Source organism: Bacillus rossius, chromosome 8, assembly GCF_032445375.1.
Source record: "Bacillus rossius redtenbacheri isolate Brsri chromosome 8, Brsri_v3, whole genome shotgun sequence".
NCBI lineage: Eukaryota > Metazoa > Arthropoda > Insecta > Phasmatodea > Bacillidae > Bacillus > Bacillus rossius.
In genome coordinates this window covers 52,577,395-52,600,086 of record NC_086336.1, presented here as the reverse complement: position 1 = coordinate 52,600,086, position 22,692 = coordinate 52,577,395, and the positions used below count along the sequence as shown (strand labels likewise).

Genomic DNA, 22,692 nt, shown 5'->3' with positions numbered 1-22,692 from the left:
GTATTCGATATACGTAGATGGCCACAGTAATATTTACCGTTTTTTTATTTACGGGTTTTAAAAGTTGTACATTAAATAAAACCGACCAAATTATTTGCTCCCGGGCAAATATATCTTAGTTTATCTCAATATTGTTCTGCCTGTCATCGTGTTTTCCTTATCATGAAAATAACAGGTAATTCCCCATCACTCAACAGTTCTTCCCCATAGCCACTACAGTGTCCCTTATTTATGACCAGCTAATGCATGAGGGCTTCGCTATGAGAGTCTGCGGGCAGAACTCTCGCACTGCTAGTTATACACGAAGGGCGTAAAATATCCTTTCTTACGGTCAATCTACGGTCTGAGGTGAGCATATGCACGTATGTTAGCTAGTTAACCCTTCCGTGTTTAGAGATATACTCATCAGTAGAGACCTGCAAAATTCGCGGATTCATTAGGTGATAGGCTAGAATTCAAACACATGTACCTCTTAGATAATTTTGCTATTGGCTTACTGTTCATCTGGACGAATCTCAACCAGTTATAAACCCTCAACCAAAGAAGGATCGAATCACAGACAAACAAGCTGTGACGACTTACAAGTCGGCAGCCAATAAACTTGCGTTATTTGCCGAGTGTACAGGGGTATGTGCAGTCTATCCTGAAGGCCATCGAAACCGCGAATTTTGCAGGTCTCTACTCATCAGTCACTGAGTGGGTGAACTACAGACAGATATACAGTCTGGCGATCTCTCTCTTTCTCTCTCTCCCTCTCTCTTTTGTGTTATTATTGATGGTCACGATTGGGCTCATGTCACAGGTACACCAATTAGTTACCTATACTACAATAATAACATCGCCAGCTCTTCAACACTCGACCATACTTTCAACCAAATCTTTTATCTCGTCATCCACTTCACTCATAAGGCTCGTTGTGTGTATAGGTAAAAGAACCGCGCTCGTTTCTGAGCCATTTAACACCACTAGCAGTTCTAATCTACTGTCGTCCTTCTGCTCGAAGATGTGACAGTGCCTCTCCAAAGGGGGTGGGGGAGAGACAGCGGGGACGATAGTCCCTCCCTAACCCAAATTAAATTTTTTGATGCGTAACATCTTAGCTCTCGGCATTTGGTACGAGTAATTCCGTGAATGCGTTATATTTCGTGTCCGTGGTTTGTATTATAAGTGTATTTGCAACACGAGACTTCATGTGTTTGCTCGTTTCCGATTTGGCGAGTACCGAAAGACTCACTCAAATTTTTTTATTATTTTTTTTATTTTTTTATTTTGTATTTTCTTAAATGATTGAATTAAATTGCTGAACTTTTCGTTCATCAAAAGTTGTGCGGAAGGAAAAAAAAATGTTCAGTGTTTGAGACCATCAAATTTGTAAATATTCCAAGGCCAGTATCTGAATTATTAAACGTCATGTTTTGCAACTCCATCATTCTTTGCGCGGTAGTCTTTCCACTAAAAAACACCGTATTTAATCTTCCTAATCCTGTTTTTCGTTATAAACAGGGAAAACACACACGTGGAAGAAATAGGCGTGTTCTTGCAGTAGTATTAATCAGGTTTTTGAAGTTTTGCTGGTATTCCCAAGCTGATTCTTGTGGACTCATGCTCAAACTAAGTGAACTTTGTACCTGCAAATTTACGAAGTTAACTGGTCTCTGGATAATTTGAAACCAGCGTTATTCGTAAATTTAAAGTGAAAATTTTCAACAGTGCATTCGTTGGTTAAGGTGTGGAATTTCGTGAGGTAAATCCGATTCTTTATTTTATATAAGTTAATATGATAGTGTGCACTGTATATATTGTAAGACTATTTTATAATTTTCCAGTATATTTATTATTCGTGGTCACGTACTAATTATTCGAAAGAAAAAAACTTTGGCGACGCATTTTTGTTCGTGACACAAATGCGGCTTTTCTGTGTTGAGTCCCTCGTGCATGACAATAGTCGCAGCAGATAACAGTGAGATTGGACCATAATTGACCGCCGGAAATGGCCACTGTACGTACATCGCGCTAAACAAAATTTGACGGCGATGTTTTCGTATACTTAATTTGGAACTAAAGTTTATTGTAACAATTTTATTGGGAAAACCTCAAAAAAGAGTACACTGAATTGCTAGCCCAGCCCTAGGAATCCAGATAACTCATGATACTTATTATTTCTAAAATTATACCTGCAAATTAAACTATCATGCCCCACCGATGTGTAGATTATTGGGTTATGCTCATTCCTATAACACTGGTTTTTCGCTCTTCTTCGTAGCATACCTCTTGTGACTTTCTGGTCTGTTCACCTGTCCCCCCATTAACTAGCTTCCTGACCACATTAATTTTATACCTTCAATTTTTCCAAAAATAATCCTTCCAAGCAGTACGAAATCGTTTTACTTGGTAAATTCACGAAAAATGGATTCATAAAAATATTTGATTTTTATGTAATTTTTGATTTTATAGAAAAGATTTTAAAATACTGCTATTATAAAATGTTGTTTACTACCACTGTTATCTTATCTTTGCATCTGAGAGTGTCATAACAGATTATAAGACTATAACACTCATATTTCACAGAATATGTAGATCGCTCTATACAGATTAATCACAGTTGTATTATGTAGCAGTGTATTCCTGCACAATTAAAACAGTTGAAAATTATCTGGGTAGTAAAAACCGGGATCAGCATCGGAAAGTAACGAGATAACTGAAACAATATTATTATCAAGAAAAGAAAAGCAAAAACAGCCTGATAAGGAAAGTTGAACTCTTACAAGATATTTGCCTCTTATTTAAATACTGTTCACTTTCACTTCATTTAGAAAAACACTACAATTACATATATATAAATTAATTCACTGTAGTCGTAAACACCGTTAAATTCCAGTGTGAGTTAATGACTAACGAATGGCAGTCAGTACAAAGTTTGATTCGCAAGATTTTTGCCAAAGAAATTCTTGGACGTAAATGAAATTATTAGAAGAACTAAAAACCGTTTGCGCTCCAACCATAAACAAAACACATGTTATCCAGTTATGCACTTACTCCTAATTGGACGTAATGCATGCAAGCGATAGTCTTTGACTTGTGTAAACGACGTAAACAAAGAATAACTAGTGTATTTAAGAACTTTCAGGGAAATTTCAGTTCATCGTGTAATTTATTTCTAATATATATATTTTTTAATGATTTTAATACAAAAAATTGTTGAATAAATCTTTAATATAGTCCAATTATATGTTTAGCTTGAAAGTAAACAAATTCAGAATCAAATTTATATGATTAAAATATACCTTCATTCCTTACAAAATTAGATTTAAACATTTGTAAATTATTTTTTTTTTAATACAACACTCAAACTCTTAATTTAATGTATCCCATTGCCCTGAAATAATCGAGACATTTAGAAGGCTCACCAGACTGAATGGAAACCAAGATCATTCATTATTCGAGTAAAAAAGAGAAGCTAAGCTTACTGAAGACTTTTAACCCACTTAGATACCGCTTGGGTAGGCTTATCCAAAAATTGAGCAATGCCAGGAGTTAGGTTTGAGCACTCCGATGAACCTGGAAAGAGAGTTGGAGCACTAACACTTGCACACATGTTTCACTGAATGGCAAGTGTAACCCGAAATTTAAACAAAACAACTCTTGGTTGTAACTGCCTTATCCTACAACACGCTTCATAATGAGTGATTAAGTACAAGAGTTTCTTCCAAAATAAAATTATTTTTGTTAATTGGTTTTATTCCTGTGAATACAGCGAGCTTTCAGTTATTGCGAAAGGATTTTAGGAATAATGATATGCATATATTGCTAAACAAAGCATGTATATTTGATAAATGTAGGTCATATATACCCTAATAAACACGTGTAAAATAATTTTACATAAATAATATATATATATATTAAATAGTATAGTTTACTTTTATTTCCTAAGGTTGTGTGGCCTGTGCATTACTTCCTCAAGTAAACAATGATACTGTAGTAAAAAAAAAATAAGTTGACCGGCTTTTTGTTTCAGGACTTACATTATTCGGACGGCGTCTTCTTGGTTGGATAATTTTTTCGATTGGTCCAACTACGAGGGATGCTGCATGGCGTCCACAGCACATGGTTCATTTTGTGATCCTTCTGGAAACTTAGGTAATTTTCTTGGTGGCATTTTAAAGCCCTGTTGAATAATGCAGGTGCAATTACTCTGTCTCAAACGAAAGAAAGTTGCGGGACAATTCAATGTCCTTTATTTAATCTTTAGTTATTTTGCCTCGTGGGTAAGTTTTGAAAAATTGTAGTTACATGACCCATGAAACGAGTGGAATCTGCCATTACTATTGTAACAACTGGCTAATTATAAATAATTTTGTAACTCACAGTTTTCACTTACATACGAATAATTAGGCCTATGAGCATACATAATGAAAAGTGGCCGCGGAATGCACAACCTGATGAGAGAAGAAACTATTCAAGTCCCTCAAGAAATCGCAGATGCATTTGGTTCACGTTTTAATATTTTTAAAGCCCATCTTAAAACCTGCCTTCACTAAACTTCCACTATATGTATAAAAATGGTTTTGGCACTCCTACTTCAGTCAATTTCCCTGAATTTTTCCTTTTTTTTCCCCTGTCCCACCTAAAATGTTTCCCCTGTCTCATTGGTCTATAAATACATTTCAATATACGGTATTATCAAAACGCATTTACCAAACATACAAAACATGCAGAATTGACTATGATAGTTTTCCTACATAATGAATAGTTTGCACTATTATCATTTCCATAAATATTAAGTAACCAACAGTGTCGATCTGACGAAACTTTGAAACAATAGGTACATTATTGATTGTGATAAAGTGAGAGACTATAGATATTTAAAATGTGCTTAGGGACGTAACTAGAAAAAAAAGGGAGGGGGGCAGATGGGACTTGAGCCCGGGTGACGCATATGGGGGGGGGGGAGGGGGCGCTGAACTGGCAGATTAATTTTTATCGTCGATATTTACTTGAATATCGTAAATGTTGGAGGGCAGGTAAACTAAATTATCGGTATTGAAATATACACACATGCATCTCGTCAAATATTTAAAAAGTGGTATTTCTCGCGTAATACTAACCAACTTGTGATGTATTAAAAAATTGGAACACTGCAAATAAATATATTTATTTACTTTACAAGTTGAATCAAAAATATTTGGAATAAATACGAGGTAGTGGTATAAGAAAAGCTTTGGTTGGTTTGGAAACAAAAATAAAAGGGGGGGAGGGGGCAGCCAATATGAGTTCTTGCCTCGGGTGAAAACATAGTCGAGTGACGTCCCCGATTGTGCTTCTAATTAATACGCAGTAGTTTGTATCTCCTAAGTTTAATAATTAATGTTTGTGACACGGATCATCAACGACACACGAAAATGTGAATTAAAAACGCACTGGTTTAAGTCATCAAGACGCCTATAACACGGTATGTTAAATTAGTGGTATGTTTTGCAACCAAGATTTTGTCGATTTCCATGTTTGCAAAGCTTTTAAGACAACTTTTCGAATCCCTGAGTTTGCCTGTTTTCCATAATGAACCCGTCTGCAGTAACTCTTATAAAAGACATTGGCGGCCACAAGACTTTGGACTCGCATTTAGTCTGCGTATCACGCCATGTGCTGAATAATTCGCAGCGCCGTTGAGAGAAACCAAGAGCATGAGGGGAAAATAATTTTGTGGGGCCTCCCTAACCCGTTACTTAACAATTTCTACTTTTCCGAACCCAAACGTATAAAAAAAATGTGAGTCTTTCAGTACTCGCCAGAGATGTGTAACATCTAACCTTGGTAACAAGCAAAATTCATCCTTTCTTTTGTTGCAAATAAACTGGAGAAACGTGCCAGCCGACAATGTGAGAGTGTGTTAGAGAGGCATGCCAGCCGACAATGTGAGGGAGTGTTGGAGAGGCATGCTAGCCGACAATGTGAGAGAGTGTTGGAGAGGCATGGTAGCCGACAATGTGAGAGTGTGTTAGAGAGGCATGCCAGCCGACAATGTGAGGGAGTGTTGGAGAGGCATGCTAGCCGACAATGTGAGAGTGTGTTAGAGAGGCATGCCAGCCGACAATGTGAGGGAGTGTTGGAGAGGCGTGCTAGCCGACAATGTGAGAGTGTGTTAGAGAGGCATGCCAGCCGACAATGTGAGGGAGTGTTGGAGAGGCGAGCTAGCCGACAATGTGAGAGTGTGTTAGAGAGGCATGCCAGCCGACAATGTGAGGGAGTGTTGGAGAGGCGAGCTAGCCGACAATGTGAGAGTGTGTTAGAGAGGCATGCCAGCCGACAATGTGAGGGAGTGTTGGAGAGGCGTGCTAGCCGACAATGTGAGAGTGTGTTAGAGAGGCATGCCAGCCGACAATGTGAGGGAGTGTTGGAGAGGCGTGCTAGCCGACAATGTGAGAGTGTGTTAGAGAGGCATGCCAGCCAACAATGTGAGGGAGTGTTGGAGAGGCGTGCTAGCCGACAATGTGAGTGTTAGAGAGGCATGCCAGCCGACAATGTGAGAGTGTGTTAGAGAGGCATGCCAGCCGACAATGTGAGAGTGTGTTAGAGAGGCATGCCAGCCAACAATGTGAGGGAGTGTTGGAGAGGCATGCTAGCCGACAATGTGAGAGTGTGTTAGAGAGGCATGCCAGCCGACAATGTGAGGGAGTGTTGGAGAGGCGTGCTAGCCGACAATGTGAGTGTTGGAGAGGCATGCTAGCCGACAATGTGAGAGTGTGTTAGAGAGGCATGCTAGCCGACAATGTGAGGGAGTGTTGGAGAGGCGTGCTAGCCGACAATGCGAGAGAGTGTTAGAGAGGCATGCCAGCCGACAATGTGAGGGAGTGTTGGAGAGGCGTGCTAGCCGACAATGTGAGAGTGTGTTAGAGAGGCATGCTAGCCGACAATGTGAGGGAGTGTTGGAGAGGCGTGCTAGCCGACAATGTGAGTGTTGGAGAGGCATGCTAGCCGACAATGTGAGAGTGTGTTAGAGAGGCATGCTAGCCGACAATGTGAGGGAGTGTTGGAGAGGCGTGCTAGCCGACAATGTGAGAGAGTGTTAGAGAGGCATGCCAGCCGACAATGTGAGGGAGTGTTGGAGAGGCGTGCTAGCCGACAATGTGAGGGAGTGTTGGAGAGGCATGCTAGCCGACGACGTGAGAGAGTGTTGGAGAGGCGTGCCAGCCGTCTACGTGAGAGAGTGTTGGAGAGGCATGCCAGCCGACAATGTGAGGGAGTGTTGGAGAGTCGTGCTAGCCGACAATGTGAGAGAGTGTTGGAGAGGCGTGCTAGCCGACAATGTGAGAGAGTGTTAGAGAGGCATGCCAGCCGACAATGTGAGGGAGTGTTGGAGAGGCGTGCTAGCCGACAATGTGAGAGAGTGTTGGAGAGGCATGCTAGCCGACGACGTGAGAGAGTGTTGGAGAGGCGTGCCAGCCGTCGATGTGAGAGAGTGTTGGAGAGGCATGCCAGCCGACAATGTGAGGGAGTGTTGGAGAGGCGTGCTAGCCGACAATGTGAGAGTGTGTTGGAGAGGCGTGCTAGCCGACAATGTGAGAGAGTGTTGGAGAGGCATGCTAGCCGACGACGTGAGAGAGTGTTGGAGAGGCGTGCCAGCCGTCGACGTGAGAGAGTGTTGGAGAGGCATGCCAGCCGACAATGTGAGGGAGTGTTGGAGAGGCGTGCTAGCCGACAATGTGAGAGAGTGTTGGAGAGGCGTGCTAGCCGACGACGTGAGAGAGTGTTGGAGAGGCGTGCCAGCCGTCGATGTGAGAGAGTGTTGGAGAGGCATGCCAGCCGACAATGTGAGGGAGTGTTGGAGAGGCGTGCTAGCCGACAATGTGAGTGAGTGTTGGAGAGGCGTGCTAGCCGACAATGTGAGAGTGTGTTGGAGAGGCGTGCTAGCCGACAATGTGAGAGAGTGTTGGAGAGGCATGCTAGCCGACGACGTGAGAGAGTGTTGGAGAGGCGTGCCAGCCGTCGACGTGAGAGAGTGTTGGAGAGGCATGCCAGCCGACAATGTGAGGGAGTGTTGGAGAGGCGTGCTAGCCGACAATGTGAGAGTGTGTTGGAGAGGCGTGCTAGCCGACAATGTGAGAGAGTGTTGGAGAGGCGTGCTAGCCGACAATGTGAGAGAGTGTTAGAGAGGCATGCCAGCCGACAATGTGAGGGAGTGTTGGAGAGGCGTGCTAGCCGACCTTGTGAGAGAGTGTTGGAGAGGCATGCTAGCCGACGACGTGAGAGAGTGTTGAAGAGGCGTGCCAGCCGACGACGTGAGAGAGTGTTGGAGAGGCGTGCCAGCCGTCGACGTGAGAGAGTGTTGGAGAGGCGTGCTAGCCGACAATGTGAGGGAGTGTTGGAGAGGCGTGCTAGCCGACAATGTGAGAGAGTGTTGGAGAGGCGTGCTAGCCGACAATGTGAGAGAGTGTTGGAGAGGCGTGCTAGCCGACAATGTGAGAGAGTGTTGGAGAGGCATGCTAGCCGACGACGTGAGAGAGTGTTGGAGAGGCGTGCCAGCCGACGACGTGAGAGAGTGTTGGAGAGGCGTGCCAGCCGTCGACGTGAGAGAGTGTTGGAGAGGCGTGCCAGCCGACGACGTGAGAGAGTGTTGGAGAGGCGTGCCAGCCGTCGACGTGAGAGAGTGTTGGAGAGGCGTGCTAGCCGACAATGTGAGGGAGTGTTGGAGAGGCGTGCTAGCCGACAATGTGAGAGAGTGTTGGAGAGGCGTGCTAGCCGACAATGTGAGAGAGTGTTGGAGAGGCGTGCTAGCCGACAATGTGAGAGAGTGTTGGAGAGGCATGCTAGCCGACGACGTGAGAGAGTGTTGGAGAGGCGTGCCAGCCGACGACGTGAGAGAGTGTTGGAGAGGCGTGCCAGCCGTCGACGTGAGAGAGTGTTGGAGAGGCGTGCTAGCCGACAATGTGAGGGAGTGTTGGAGAGGCATGCTAGCCGACGACGTGAGAGAGTGTTGGAGAGGCGTGCCAGCCGACGACGTGAGAGAGTGTTGGAGAGGCGTGCCAGCCGTCGACGTGAGAGAGTGTTGGAGAGGCGTGCTAGCCGACAATGTGAGGGAGTGTTGGAGAGGCATGCCAGCCGACAATGTGAGAGAGTGTTGGAGAGGCGTGCTAGCCGACAATGTGAGAGAGTGTTGGAGAGGCGTGCTAGCCGACAATGTGAGAGAGTGTTGGAGAGGCGTGCTAGCCGACAATGTGAGAGAGTGTTGGAGAGGCGTGCTAGCCGACAATGTGAGAGAGTGTTAGAGAGGCATGCCAGCCGTCGACGTGAGAGTGCTGGCGAGTGACGCGTGTTCCCTTGTGCGCAGAGAACTGCGTGGTGTGCGCGGAAGAGCGGCCCAACGCCACGACGCTGGAGCGGTTCCTGCCGGACTTCCTTCTGACCAACCCGGGCCAGGCGTGTCCCAAGGGCGGTCACGGCCAGGACTCCGTGGTGAGCCGCCACGCGCGCAGTCGCTGCTGCTTCGCCTCGGGGACATCAATTATGTGACTCATTGTGATTTCCAGCGCGTTTATCATTATTAGTAGGGACCGGAATTCGCGGGTTCAATGACCTCCAGGACAGTAGCGGATACAGAGGGTGGGCTAAGGGGCTCAAGCCCCCTCCAAAAGCATCTGGGTCCACTATTGTTTTAGTGTTTGCCTTGATAAAGCCTAGCCTCAGCTGGGTCAAGCCCCTCCCAAACCAAAATCCTGGATCCGCCACTGCTCCTGGATGAACTCCATAGTTCTACGTACACTCGGTAAAATGCCACCCACTCATTGGCTGTTGTCTTGTGAGGCGTCCCAACGTAGCAACCTGTGATTCGATAAATCTTCGGTTGGGTGTTGTTTCTCATTGGCCCAGAGTCATCCAGGGTGAGTTGTGAGCCAATAACAGAGTCAGCACTGAGGTATAACTATTTGTATTTTAGCCCATCGTGAAATGAATTCGCGAATTTTTCCGGACTCTAATTATTAGAGACCTGCAAAATTCGCGGTTTCGATGGCCTTCGGGATATACTGCACATACCCCTGTACACTCGGGCAAATAACGCAAGTTCATTGGCTGCCGACTTGTAAGTCGTCTCAGCTGGTTTGTCTGTGATTCGATTCTTCTTTGGTTGAGGGTTTATAACTGGTTGAGATTCGTCCAGATGAACAGTAAGCCAATGGCAAAATTATCTAAGAGGTATATGTGTTTGAATTCTAGCCTATCACCGAATGAATCCGCGAATTTTGCAGGTCTCTAATCATCATTTCTTTTGAATAAAGTTATAACCTCGTGCCAAAACATACGTTATATTCAACTGTGTTTAGATTTTTCGTACAAATTTTACAATTGACTCTTAAGGCATATAGACGCCATCTTGGTTTCGATAGATTTTTAAAATTATAACTTTCTATCGTTTAGTTTCAGAATTTGGATTCCTTAAAATTTAGTTTATAATTTAGTGGAAAGCCTGAAGTTAAAACTGACTGACTCCTTCAAAAAATGTTGCGTTTATAATTGAATTTACTTTTGGTAATGGCTAAAACTGTAGTAATGCTGTTAAAAGACACTAATTTATGGACTTTGAAAATTTTTGAATTTGTGACTTCTGTCTTGAAAGAAAATTTTACGATATTAAACATCAAAAAAGAGTGTGTGTACTTAGGTATACACGTTAAAAGTTATAATTATATAGTACTGTATTACTAAAATATAAACTGAAATATTAAAATAATATAACACTAAGTATATGTATTTTTATTTGTTTTTGCTTAAATGATACAAATTAATCTGTAAGTACTTCCTACAATCAAACCTTAACCTTATTAAGCTGATTCAACACTTAAGCTTTAAGAGTAAAAATTTCATCACGGATTTCTTTTATTTTTCATTGCTTCAAAAATATGTAGGCTAACAATTTGTCGTGTCTCTACAATATGATGAACGCTGTGCTATATCTACATTTTACTGTTAACTAAGAATTGTCAAAATTGTAATGTGTATTTTTTTACGTTGTCATTTCATTTTATGACTATAAATTATAACATAAAGTATTACAAGGTAGTTGTAGTTTTATAAAGTTGATGTTCACAAAAAGCAATACATACGGATGAACCACGTGAGACCGCCATCTTTTCAAGATTTCTGAGGCTTATACAAACGGCAGGACCGTGGTTACACATTTCCGTTCCAATCTGCTTCCGTTCCATTCACGAAATTACCCCTACCAAAGAGAGCCAAGATGTTAACACATAAGAAATAGCACCACGGTTTAGGTTCTCTATCTCTCTCCCTTATATACGTTTGGCGAATAACTCTGCGACGTGTTTGATTTACAGAGCATGAACTACGTGCTGGATGAGAACGGACTAGCTCACATAACAGACAGTTACTACAGTACCTTTCACGTGACCCTGAAGACCTCGAAAGACTACTACACGGCTCTGAAGATGGCGCGGGTCGTGGCTGCCAACATCACAAAGATGCTTAATTCTTACATCAAGCCCAAGGAACCTATTGAAGTATTCCCGTACAGGTGAGTCATGAACTCCTCTGCTATGTTTTTTGTACATTTTTTTTTGCAATGTATTTAAAGACTCGCATAATGCATTTGCTGGGGCCATGGGTGGTTGGGTGGAAGACCAGAGACGGATTGCCAGTGACTTAACTATATACAAAATAATCACACAGAAAAAAAAATTTCTGTACTTTTCACAAAAACTAGTTGCCAAGAAATAGTTTGTATTACTACAAGAAACATATTGTAACTTTGTACAACACATGGCTATGGTTATTTTTGCATATATAAAATACGTTTATCGAGTTAATACTGGGTATTTATTTTTAATTGATGTTTCATTCGACATATTTTTTTTTAAACCACAGATAATATAATCAAGTATTCAATAATTTGTCTTTATTTTGTTTCATTATGCTTATTAATGTACGCAGTTAATATTGGAAAGCTATTCAGGGAACAATTTACAAATAACTTTAACTATTGGAGGTATTGTCCCTTGGGTGCACGTGGCAGCATTGGCCCATTGGTTAGGGAAAATACACCTCTTGTGGGGCGAGTCGAAACAAACATGAACACACGTATGCTGATAGAATGTATTGTAACGTGTGGGAAAACAGGTACATAAAACATAGCCTAATTAATTAACTAGAATTTTATTTCTTAGTTAATTGTTTACACTATTAATAAATTAACAACACTAAATATGTATGTCCAAAAATGAATCACTCTTTAATTCCACGGTTTACACTTCCCGCGGGAGCTCGGCTCGACAGAGGCTCTTTCTACTGCTTGTCTGTTACCGCGCACCTCTGTCCCAACACAACACAGTCCCAGATGCTTCGTTCCTCGACGCACCAGCTTCCACATAAGAAGCCCCTTCGATCGTCGTCCGTCGTCCGTTTTCGCTCACCAATGGGGTCATTCATCCTCTTCACTTCACTGCCCCGTTCATACACCTGCCAGGTCCTGCCTGCCCTGTGAATGTCCCGTAGCCCTCCCAAGTGTCGCGTCACCAGAATCCCTCGAAGCTTCGAGAACAACGGGATCCTAGTTACGCCACTTCGCGCAGACGGGGCTCCGGGAACGTGTCGAACCCTCGAGAGATGCAAAGGCAAATCTCCGAGCTCGATGAGACAGACAGGTTTTTGGGCAGGAGAAGGTACTTTGAAGTACATCCTGCAGCATATAATAATTAATTTGCAGATAATTATTATTCTTCTTGCATTTGGGTTTGTTATATCTGAAATTGGAACTGCTTGGTCGCAATAATACATATGAAAAATGCCTGCTTGGTCTTTACAGATTTGTATCGATATTCATCGTCTTAAAGGCTAGTGGCGGAAAAGCTAGTTAGAAAATAGTTCACCCGTAAATTTGCCTAAATAAGATTTATTACTTTTTGTCGCCCTGTCTAGTTTAAAGTCCAGTATAGATAATTGCTACACGTATTTAACACAATCCCACATCTTAGACTTAAAATACGCACAAAAGGTGAATTTCTATGTTTTGCACTTGCTAGCCATTTGCATCACTTTTACTATATCTATGGACAACAATGGTGTTGGACCACGAAGTTGTTTCGAATGAAGAATCGTTCACATTTCTCCCGCAGCGTGTTCTACGTGTTCTACGAGCAGTACCTGACGATCTGGGCGGACGCCTTCGCCTCCATATCCCTGTCGCTGCTCGCCGTGTTCGCGTGCACGCTGCTCGTCACGGGCTTCGACGTCTTCTCGTCGCTGCTGGTGCTGCTGCTGGTGGCCATGGTGGTCACCAACCTGGCGGGCTTCATGTTCTGGTGGCAGATCAACCTGAACGCGGTGTCGCTCGTCAACCTGGTCATGGTGAGTTCCGCGCCGTTGGCAACTGTCGGGACTCGGCTGTGGAAGCAGTGGCCACATGCTGACTGGGTTCAGCAATTTTTTTACGTGACAACGTCTAATAAATCGATGAACGCCGGCTGCAGAGTCCCGTTACGCACATTGGCCCGTTTCGCTGTGTCCCGTTACGCTCATTTTATATTGCTCTTTGCTAACCTGAACCTCCTAGCATTGCGACCGAGTCCGTGGCGTAATTCTGTTTTCATGCATTTCAATGTAACATTTTCATTGCTCTTTGCTAACCCGTTCCTCCTAGCATTGCTGCAGAGTCCGTGGCGCAAATATATTATTTTATTGCATCTTGGTGTTGGGTAAGCCATTTTCCTTCACATCATCCTTGTTTTCTTGCAGCTAATTGTTGCGCCATATTGGTTTGACGCCCAAAAAATAATTATCTAATGTATATTTGTTAAGAAAGTGACTATTTTACGCCGGAGATTCTAATGCATACTTGCAAACCATCATCAGATGTAATCAATCACCATTTACACAATTTTTTTGGACAGAACACTATGTCGATGGCGATGTTAAAAAGTGACTTCAACTACATCAAGCATTCCGTCTGCTTGTAATTCCTAACTCCACTTTTTTTTACCTCACCATCACCATATTTATAAAACCCAAAAATTTGCAGAATTGGTGCTTGACCACGTTTTATGGTGGTTTGTGAGTATTAATTAGAATCTCCATCGTCAAAAACAACCATTTCCTTAGGAGGGGGGGGGAAGTAATTTAAAACTGTTCTCACAATACAAGCATTATACTTCAGGCAATTTTTTGGACGTCTAACCAACCTGGCACAGGCCATTATCTAAAAGAAAAGAAAAACGGCTTCACCCAGTTACAACACAACCATACAGGTGTGGCCGCCCCCTGGTGAGTTCTGCAGCTGTAGGCGAGGCAACTGGCGTGCCTTGCAAGATCGATGTCGCATTGTTGAGGCTAATGTGCATGACGATCGTTGACATGTAACTAGTTATTGCTCAGAAATATTCACTATTGGTACCGTGACTGCACGCAATAATATCAATTTTTTGAAACGAACTAAGTTGAATATCTGTATCCAAAAAATGATGTGATTTCGAATCGAGTCCCAAATATTTATACGTAAAAATGTAGATACCAAAAGACTTGTATTTACCCCGAAAAAAAGTATTAAAACAGAGACTACAGTTATTAAATACTACAAGTACCGTAGATGAGTCTAGTCAGATTTCACTTATTTGTCAACTTGAATAGTTTGATATTTTGGTGCTTTTTGTAGAGGGCAATTTTCGAGTGTTGGTGTGATGCGGTAGTTAGTTATAGTCTGTGATCATATGTTCTCCAAAGTATTACCAGTAGTACTCATTTTCAAGCTGTCACTTTCAGAGCATCACATTTTGTTTTGATTCAGAACTCTGACAACCACATTAAGTTGTTAACAAACGCTGTTGACGGAACAACGGTGACAAAAGGATATATACATGCACACCGCTTTGAGAACTGTCAGATTTAAGTCAAGTTAAATGGCACAGACTATATGCAGACACGGCTTTTCATGACATTGGAAAGGAACTCTTCGAAGATTTCATAGTTATGATAAATGGGACGCAAATGACTAGCAAGAGCGAAACTGAGAAATGGAACTTGTGTGCGTATTGAAGTCTAAGATGCTGGATTGTGTTAAATTCATGGGCCATTATCCATACAGGATTTTAAACTGGACACGGCACCAAAAAATAGTTTCTTTAATAAATTTTATTTATCATAATTTTCAGCTGAAACCATTTTCTTGCCAGCTTTTCCACCGCTAGCATTTAAGGCGATGAAAATCGATACAAAACCGGTAAAAAGCAGGCATATTGCACATGTATTATTGTGACTAAGCAGTTCAGATTTCTGATGGAACGAACCTAAATTAAAGAAGTTCAAGTATCTACAGATTAATTTCTAAATGCTGCAAGATGTACTTCAAAGTAAAATAAAGGTGAAAATTGTTGTTTATGTTTGAGTTAACGTTCAGATGCAGTGACGTAACATCTGCTGAGATTACTAATCGCAGTATACCTACATAGAGTTGTTACACACAGGTAAGGTGGTTTTTTTTTTTAAATTCAAATAAATTCATATTGAAGTGCCTACCACGAAGTTTTTTTCCTGCTCGTCTTAAGTAGCTTGGCTTCTGGATTGTAGCCGTGTCCTTGGCGAATAATTCATCGACATTTCGGTCGAAATTGCAGTCGCCATCATCAGGGAGCAGTGACCTACTGATGGCGACTGCATGCAATGTCGACCGAAACGTCGGTGAATTATTCGCCAAGGACGTGGCTACAACCCAGAAGCCAAGCTACTTAAGACAATGACCGTGAAAGTATGCTCACGATTCGATTTTTCCTCTCCTTGCCTAGTAAACTCCAGAAGGCCATCCTAAAGCTTGCATGTCTGAACTTTCACCAGTTGCATTGCACCACTGCAAGAAAGTGACGTTATTCTCTTGTTGATGCAGTGCGTTGGGATCGCGGTGGAGTTCTGCAGCCACACAGTGCACGCCTTCACGTTATCCACGCAGAAGACGCGTCTGAACAGAGCAGCAGACGCTCTCACCAACATCGGCAGCTCGGTAACGTAGCTTTCTTTCACTTTCCATCAGCACCATCCACTATGCAAATAAGCAAACATAAAGCTTTATTCTCCTCGTACGAATGTAGAGACCAATCAATCCCATTACATTATATATAAACATATACACATAACCGGCCCTGACAGTGATAAACAAATCATAATATAAGGAACATCACTGCCTAGTTTCAAGTCTGTAGGACAGACATTTGGAAAACTGGAAATTTTCATTTTAAAGTCCCATTTATTACGCAATCTCGGTGCATCAAGGCTACGCATCAACAAAAAAAAAGGACGCTGATCTTCAACTTCATTTTGTTGGAAAGCAGGTAACCCTTAGGCAAGACGTGGGGTTACAAATTCAAGGCAACGCTATTGACGACATTCTGAACTAAACTGTTATAAGCGCATTTAGTTCGCTTGCAGCCGCGAGCTTCACTAAGCGGATGGGTTTCACCAAGGAGAAAGATAGGATGTTGCCAGACCTTACTATATGACCGAGTGGCGGATATAGAGAAATGACACAAACTCACTTTTTGTTTGACTATGACCTACCTCCTATGTTTTTCTATTATAAAACTGAATTTACAACCTTTTTTTTTACTCCCTTATGGATGGAATATCATAATGGTATATCGTCTGTCACTCTCTGACCCATAAATTATCTATATGCAAAAAAAAATAATCATATTGATTCGTTGCTCCATTGCTGCGTGAAAGGACAGACAAACACACTTTCGCAACAATAATATTAGTGGAAGTATATGTACGATTTTACGATATTTCATTTAGCAACAAACCTGAAGAACGGGCCAAAAAATTAATATACAAATGCACAGAAAACGAGCCAAAAATCATCCGAGGTATAATGTTAAATGCATAGATAGCACAGAGAATTTCGTGGAATGAATTATTATATATATATATATATATAACGCACAGAAGAACAACGAAAATACAGTTGCAACAAGCACAGTAAATATGGATGTCAAAATGTCGGGTGTCAAATCACGCCCGTGGGTAACCACGGCGTGCTGATAGCGAGGTTGCAGAAGGCGTTTTCGAAAATTTCTAACCGACAGAGCTTCGACAAGGGAATTTTTTCCCCCCTTCAAGGTAAATAAATATCACTTCCACCATCAATGAGCTGAAAATAAATTTTAAACTCAGTGTAAAATAGATTAAAACACTGCAACAATATATGTTACCCCTGCTACTTGTGTGCATTTCGGTTGCCTCTCTACCAGGCGCGAATGTTTGCTACAGCGGATCTCATCCGTAGTTTGTAGTGTGCATTTTAATGGACATATCCTCTCTTCAACGATGCACGATATCTGCTGTTAGCGATGTCATTGTTTCGGTGTGCTCGTTTGCGAAAAAACACGCCATTGAGCGCCAAAGTTAGACACTCCTTTATAACGTAATGAAATTAATTTAAAAGGAATCTTAAACATTGCATTTTTTTTTAAGAAAAATTCGGCATGGGAGTTTTGGAAATACATATTCTTGTTGTATTTTGTAAGAACATCAGGAGACGTAACTAAACTACGCCATCTTCTCTTCAACAGTTTTTGTTAACACATCATTTACTATTAAAATTTTAACTGTTTGAGCATAGCACATAATTTAATGGAATATTTTTTTTATATCATTAGTGACAAATTGTTGCAAAAAATATTTCTGCTGTAAAATAATAATTGGTGTTTAGCATTAAATTATTTGTATTTCTTTCAGAACGATTCAAACTGTAAGAATACTGTCAATAAACACTACATTATGGTCTTAGAAGAATCTACAAACAGCAAATAAAAAAAAATTAACGATGGTATACTAGTTAAGTTTAATAACTGTTAACAAACCAAGCAGTATTAATTTAGCACCAGTGGACACCACTAACCATGTGTGGCAATCTAAGCGTGAGACGCACTATATATAACGGATGGTAATATTGCAATAACGCGACTTAGGAAATTTAACTCATAACACTACAAAGACGTTAGGTATAGTTGTCTGAAAATAAACGGTACAGCATTTCAAACATCCCGGTTTGAATTTTATTTTTGTATTTAATATTTAATAGTTTTGGTCCTTTTTGTACCCCTCATCCCTGTGGTTTGTTTTCAAATTTATTTTATTTTACTGTAATTAGGTCTTACGTATAGGCTACGAGAAAGATTAATTTTGTTTGTCTCTGTTTTCTGTGTAAAATAAATGTAATTTATCATTTAGTAATGGATAATTTACCAAGAGGCCACTATTATGTAATATTGGTACCACGAAAATGTTTGCATTTCATGCTTGTGATGGGAGAAGAGCTATACATTACGTTTAATTTGCAAGCTTGCCATAGAGAATAAAAATGTTGTATCATCATCCAGAATTTCGTCCTCACGTTAACCAGAAGTCGGTTGAAGGAGCTTTGGCTTCTGGGTTGTAGCCGTGTCCTTGGCGAATAATTCACCGACGTTTCGGTCGACATTGCAGTCGCCATCATCAGGGAGCAGTTGGTCGACCGGAACGTCGGCGAATCATCCGCCGAGGAAACGGCTGCAACCCAGAAGCCAAGCTACTTCAGACAATGGTCGTGAAAGCATGGGGGAGAAACTCTAATTACAGAGACCTAGTTTTTTGAAGTAGTTTTGGGCCCGTCCGCTAGATAGTAGTTATCATATATTGCTGACATAACTACATTAATTTTTTAGGAGAAGTAATGTATAAGCTACTATCAGGCAAACAAACCAGTGAAAATTCACTCTATTTAGGTAGCAACTAATTTTGTTGTGTGTAATATGAGTTTTTGCACCTCCTACTCCTTTATTTATTAGATGATGTTTATTACAAAACAGCATTAAGTATTTTTGCAGTGATTAAATTAGTTTTGCGCCACCAAGGCGATAACTTAATATAACTAAAAAAAAAAAAACTTTCTATGAGAACCTTTTATATGCTGGTAGTTATGGGCCCGCCCAACAGATAGCGACACATGTCGCGTGAAACATGGTTTCAGTTTCCACCGTAAGAGTCGCACTTCTTTTATTTCCCACCATCTGGTTCTGTGCGTGAAAGCCCGCGCGCATTATCACCAGAAGTTGGTTGTATATTTCTCTGTACGTGTGCGTGTGTGTTCTCGGCAGGTGCTGTCCGGCATCACGCTGACCAAGTTCGCGGGCATCGTCGTCCTGGCGTTCGCCAAGTCGCAGATCTTCCAGGTGTTCTACTTCCGCATGTACCTGGGCATCGTGCTGATCGGCGCGGCGCACGGGCTGGTGTTGCTGCCCGTCGTGCTCAGCTACGCAGGTGCGCCGTCAGCCTCCCTGGGTCCCCGTATACCTCCCATTTCAGGTCATCATTTTATATTCATACTAACCACTCATCAACTTTTTAGACTTTCGACGTGACAACGTCTAATAAATCGATGGACGCCGACTGCACGCACGAAAAAGTGTCCCGTTACGCACATTGTCCCGTTACGCTCATTGTCCCGTTACGCTCATTGTCCCGTTACGCTCATTGTCCCGTTACGCTCATTGTCCCGTTACGCTCATTGTACGCTTGCGCCGCATCTATCTCTCTTCCACTCGATTGGAACGAACAACCATCGATTTGACTTTTTTCGAGGCACGTTAAACTTGAAACACTCCCGTTCGTTTCCCACTCTTCCTATCATCGTCCTATCCTTAACAGAATAACACAGATTGGAAGAAGTTAAATAGCAAACATGTATGAAAGTTATAGTTAAAATAATCTCTTCGTTAAAGTAATAAACATATTTGAATTAATGAGTGCAAATAAAAGTAAATTTATCAATTAAATTGTAGAATTCATTTCACTCCTTCTTTGTATCTACACAAAAGTGATAATTCAATAAAAATGATTCAAATTTATTCATAAAAGTATGCAATCATTTCATCAATGTTTTGTTATGACGTTGTCACGTTAAACTATCGTCCGTAAACCGACTTTACAGACAACCATTTTTTTTTTCAATTGTTTAACTTTCACGAAATGAAAACTATATACAGCGCATACTTTTTTTGTTTGCATAATTAGCTGCCAAAGTTACAATTTTAACGTTTTTTTGGTTGTAAAAATAAGGAGAAATTAATTTATTGCAGAACTGAAAATTTTTAGGTTTAACTGCAATGCCCTTGGCTACTTCATGATATGGTTTGCATTTCTATCGCAAAAACTCATTTCATGTTTCTTGGCTGTCAAAATCGTAACAAATTTGAGAATTTTGAAATGCCATGCAAAATTAATTAATATTTTCTGAAAGAAATTGAAACCATATCATGAAGTAGCCAGGGGCACTGCAATTAAACCTAGAAAGTTTCAGTTCTGCAATAAATTAAATTCTCCTAATTTGTACAACCCAAAAACGTTATAAATGTAACTTTGGCAGCTAATTATGCAAAACGTATCTGCTGTATATATTTTTCATTTCGTGAAATTTAAACAAATGAAAAAGTCTACAAGTTTATCTGTAATTACTGTAAATATAAAATCTTGACCTGAAATGGGAGACACCCCCTTAAGGCCCCCGTCTGCCCGGGCGCACACACGGTGCGCAGAGCTTCAGGAAAAACAACGCGATTTCAAAACTACTCAAGATACCCGAGTGGGGGTCTGCTTACAAAAAGCATTTAATAGTTCGCTGAAGGCCGAAAAGTACTTTTGCTTTCAGATTGAGTTTTTAAGCTGTATTTTTAGAAGAGTTAAAATGGCTAAAACGCTTGTTTTCAAAGTCATGTTTAGGCGTAAAACGACCAGTACAGATTCTTGAAAGCACTCAAGGGACTTGCATTTATAATATTAGTAGGGATGTATAAATATTTAATTTTTGGTCCATTATCTGTTTTATATTTAAATTAAGATGGCCTTGAAGAGGTTTATCGCCAGGTCGCGTCTCGTTGATTCTGTAAAACCCAGCCTTAGAGCGAAATTAGTCATAATTATTTTTGTCTAACACGCCGTACGGACCTGGAAGAATTATTGAATTAAAGTTTGATGTCGAGGTCATTAGATAGGATGAAATATGATGCGATGCTAATGGAGCATTAGTGCGATTAATGCGTGGGGAGACGGGAGTACACAAAAAAAAAACAATGGCATCTTCCTTTCCATAGTTTCAAGCACACACGCTGACTGGCAGCCATGGGGCGATGAATGAAGTCGCTCACCGCCACTGGTACCAACCCAGACGCGCTCAAACACCAATGCGGACCGCAAGGTCCAAAATCCCGACCACAGCTTAGTTGCAACTTTATGCCCCTGACCGACTCTTTTCCTGGACCATCCATCTTGTCCTATACTGAACCTGCCTGCTTGATGCTTGCAATTATTTAACCCCGCATGAATGAGCCCAGGATTTTCCCTGTGTCTGTGCAGGTTTTACCGCGGGCCCAACTTAACTAGTTATAGTCTAGATTTAAGATATTGGGAGTTAGTCACGGCATCAATTGTTGCCATGGCTGAAACCCAGCATGACCAGGCGTATAGGCTTCGGCCTGAGACGCACTTAGAGTCTTCCCTAACACCTAACCAATCAAATACACGTAGTTTTGGTTAAGTTAGGAAAAATAATTTGCTCTTCCTTGAGCACGAGACTTGAAGAGAAGTGTTGGCGTAACTTGTTGCTATGCATTTGCATTTCGCCGATTTCAGGTTGATATGTTTTGGACTTTTATCAGTCATTTTGTCTTGCAGTCTCTTATATAAAAGAAAAATTTTCAAAATTTTTATGCTTGCAGGTCCTCCATGTAATCCATTGAGGACCAAACCAGAGGTCACCGCGAATGGGACGAACCACACGAAACCAACTACTACTACGGATGTCCGAAATGAAGACTGAAAATAATAATGACAAAAATATTTGTGGTGTTAATACGTTGCATGAATAAACTTCCTTTTTTGCATATTTTATTTTCAAATAATTTCAAAAGTTTTATGCTGTGGACACACTAACGCTTTGTTGAATCACCTGAAGCAGTTAGTTCATGGCAAAAATAATAATTTTTGAAATACACGTTAAGAAACTTCTTTCTACCCATTTTCTAAATCCTTATGTTAAAATTATCATTCGTTTTACCAAAATCGTTTATCACTTTTGTGGAACAAAAAAATATTTCGAGAAAATAAATGTTACATTTTCTAATTTGTTACTCAGAAGTTTTGTCAACGAAATAGTGAATAAATAAGTTTTATATTAAATATTTTTTTAAAATCATGCATTTTAAGAGTGTTTTTAATAAGCATGAATGCACTACCCAAATATTGTCTTATTCCTTCCTGAATCTCACGTGCAATGCGCACAGCCACTTCTGAAGGAAAGTCAGGGGCGCAGCCAGGGGGGGGGGGGGATTTCTTATTCATCACTCAAACAAATTTCATATTAAAATTAATAAAAGTTTTACCATTACAATATTTAAATTTAAGTACCGAAAACTGCTAAAATAGCACTATTTTACACCTTAAAATCAAAATTTTCCCGGGGGAGGACCCCCGGACCCACCGCTTTCATACGGGTGGGGGGGGGGGGGCATGCTTCTTAACACCCCCCCATACACAAATCCTGGCTACGCCACTGAGGAAAGTGAAGCAGTTTAGCACTGCTGCAGTCTACCCTGGGCACCAGGTGGGAAGCCTACGATTCACGCCAAGTATTCGACATGCCCGATGATTACCGAATACCTGCCTTCGGGT

General features: G+C 41.2%; 1 protein-coding gene across 1 annotated transcript in view; it reads left to right on the top strand.

The window, feature by feature from the left end:
- LOC134534940 (NPC intracellular cholesterol transporter 1 homolog 1b-like) overlaps positions 1 to 21,983 on the top strand; it is a 91,193-nt gene extending 69,210 nt beyond the window's left edge. Inside the window, exons 18-24 of the mRNA XM_063373677.1 lie at positions 4,016 to 4,137; positions 9,326 to 9,450; positions 11,328 to 11,524; positions 13,122 to 13,353; positions 15,878 to 15,991; positions 19,125 to 19,287; positions 21,741 to 21,983. Of these exons, the coding sequence (XP_063229747.1) occupies positions 4,016 to 4,137; positions 9,326 to 9,450; positions 11,328 to 11,524; positions 13,122 to 13,353; positions 15,878 to 15,991; positions 19,125 to 19,287; positions 21,741 to 21,841 (1,054 nt within the window). The 3' untranslated portion in view covers positions 21,842 to 21,983. The remainder of the gene's footprint in view (positions 1 to 4,015; positions 4,138 to 9,325; positions 9,451 to 11,327; positions 11,525 to 13,121; positions 13,354 to 15,877; positions 15,992 to 19,124; positions 19,288 to 21,740) is intronic.
- The last annotated feature ends 709 nt before the right edge of the window (positions 21,984 to 22,692 follow it).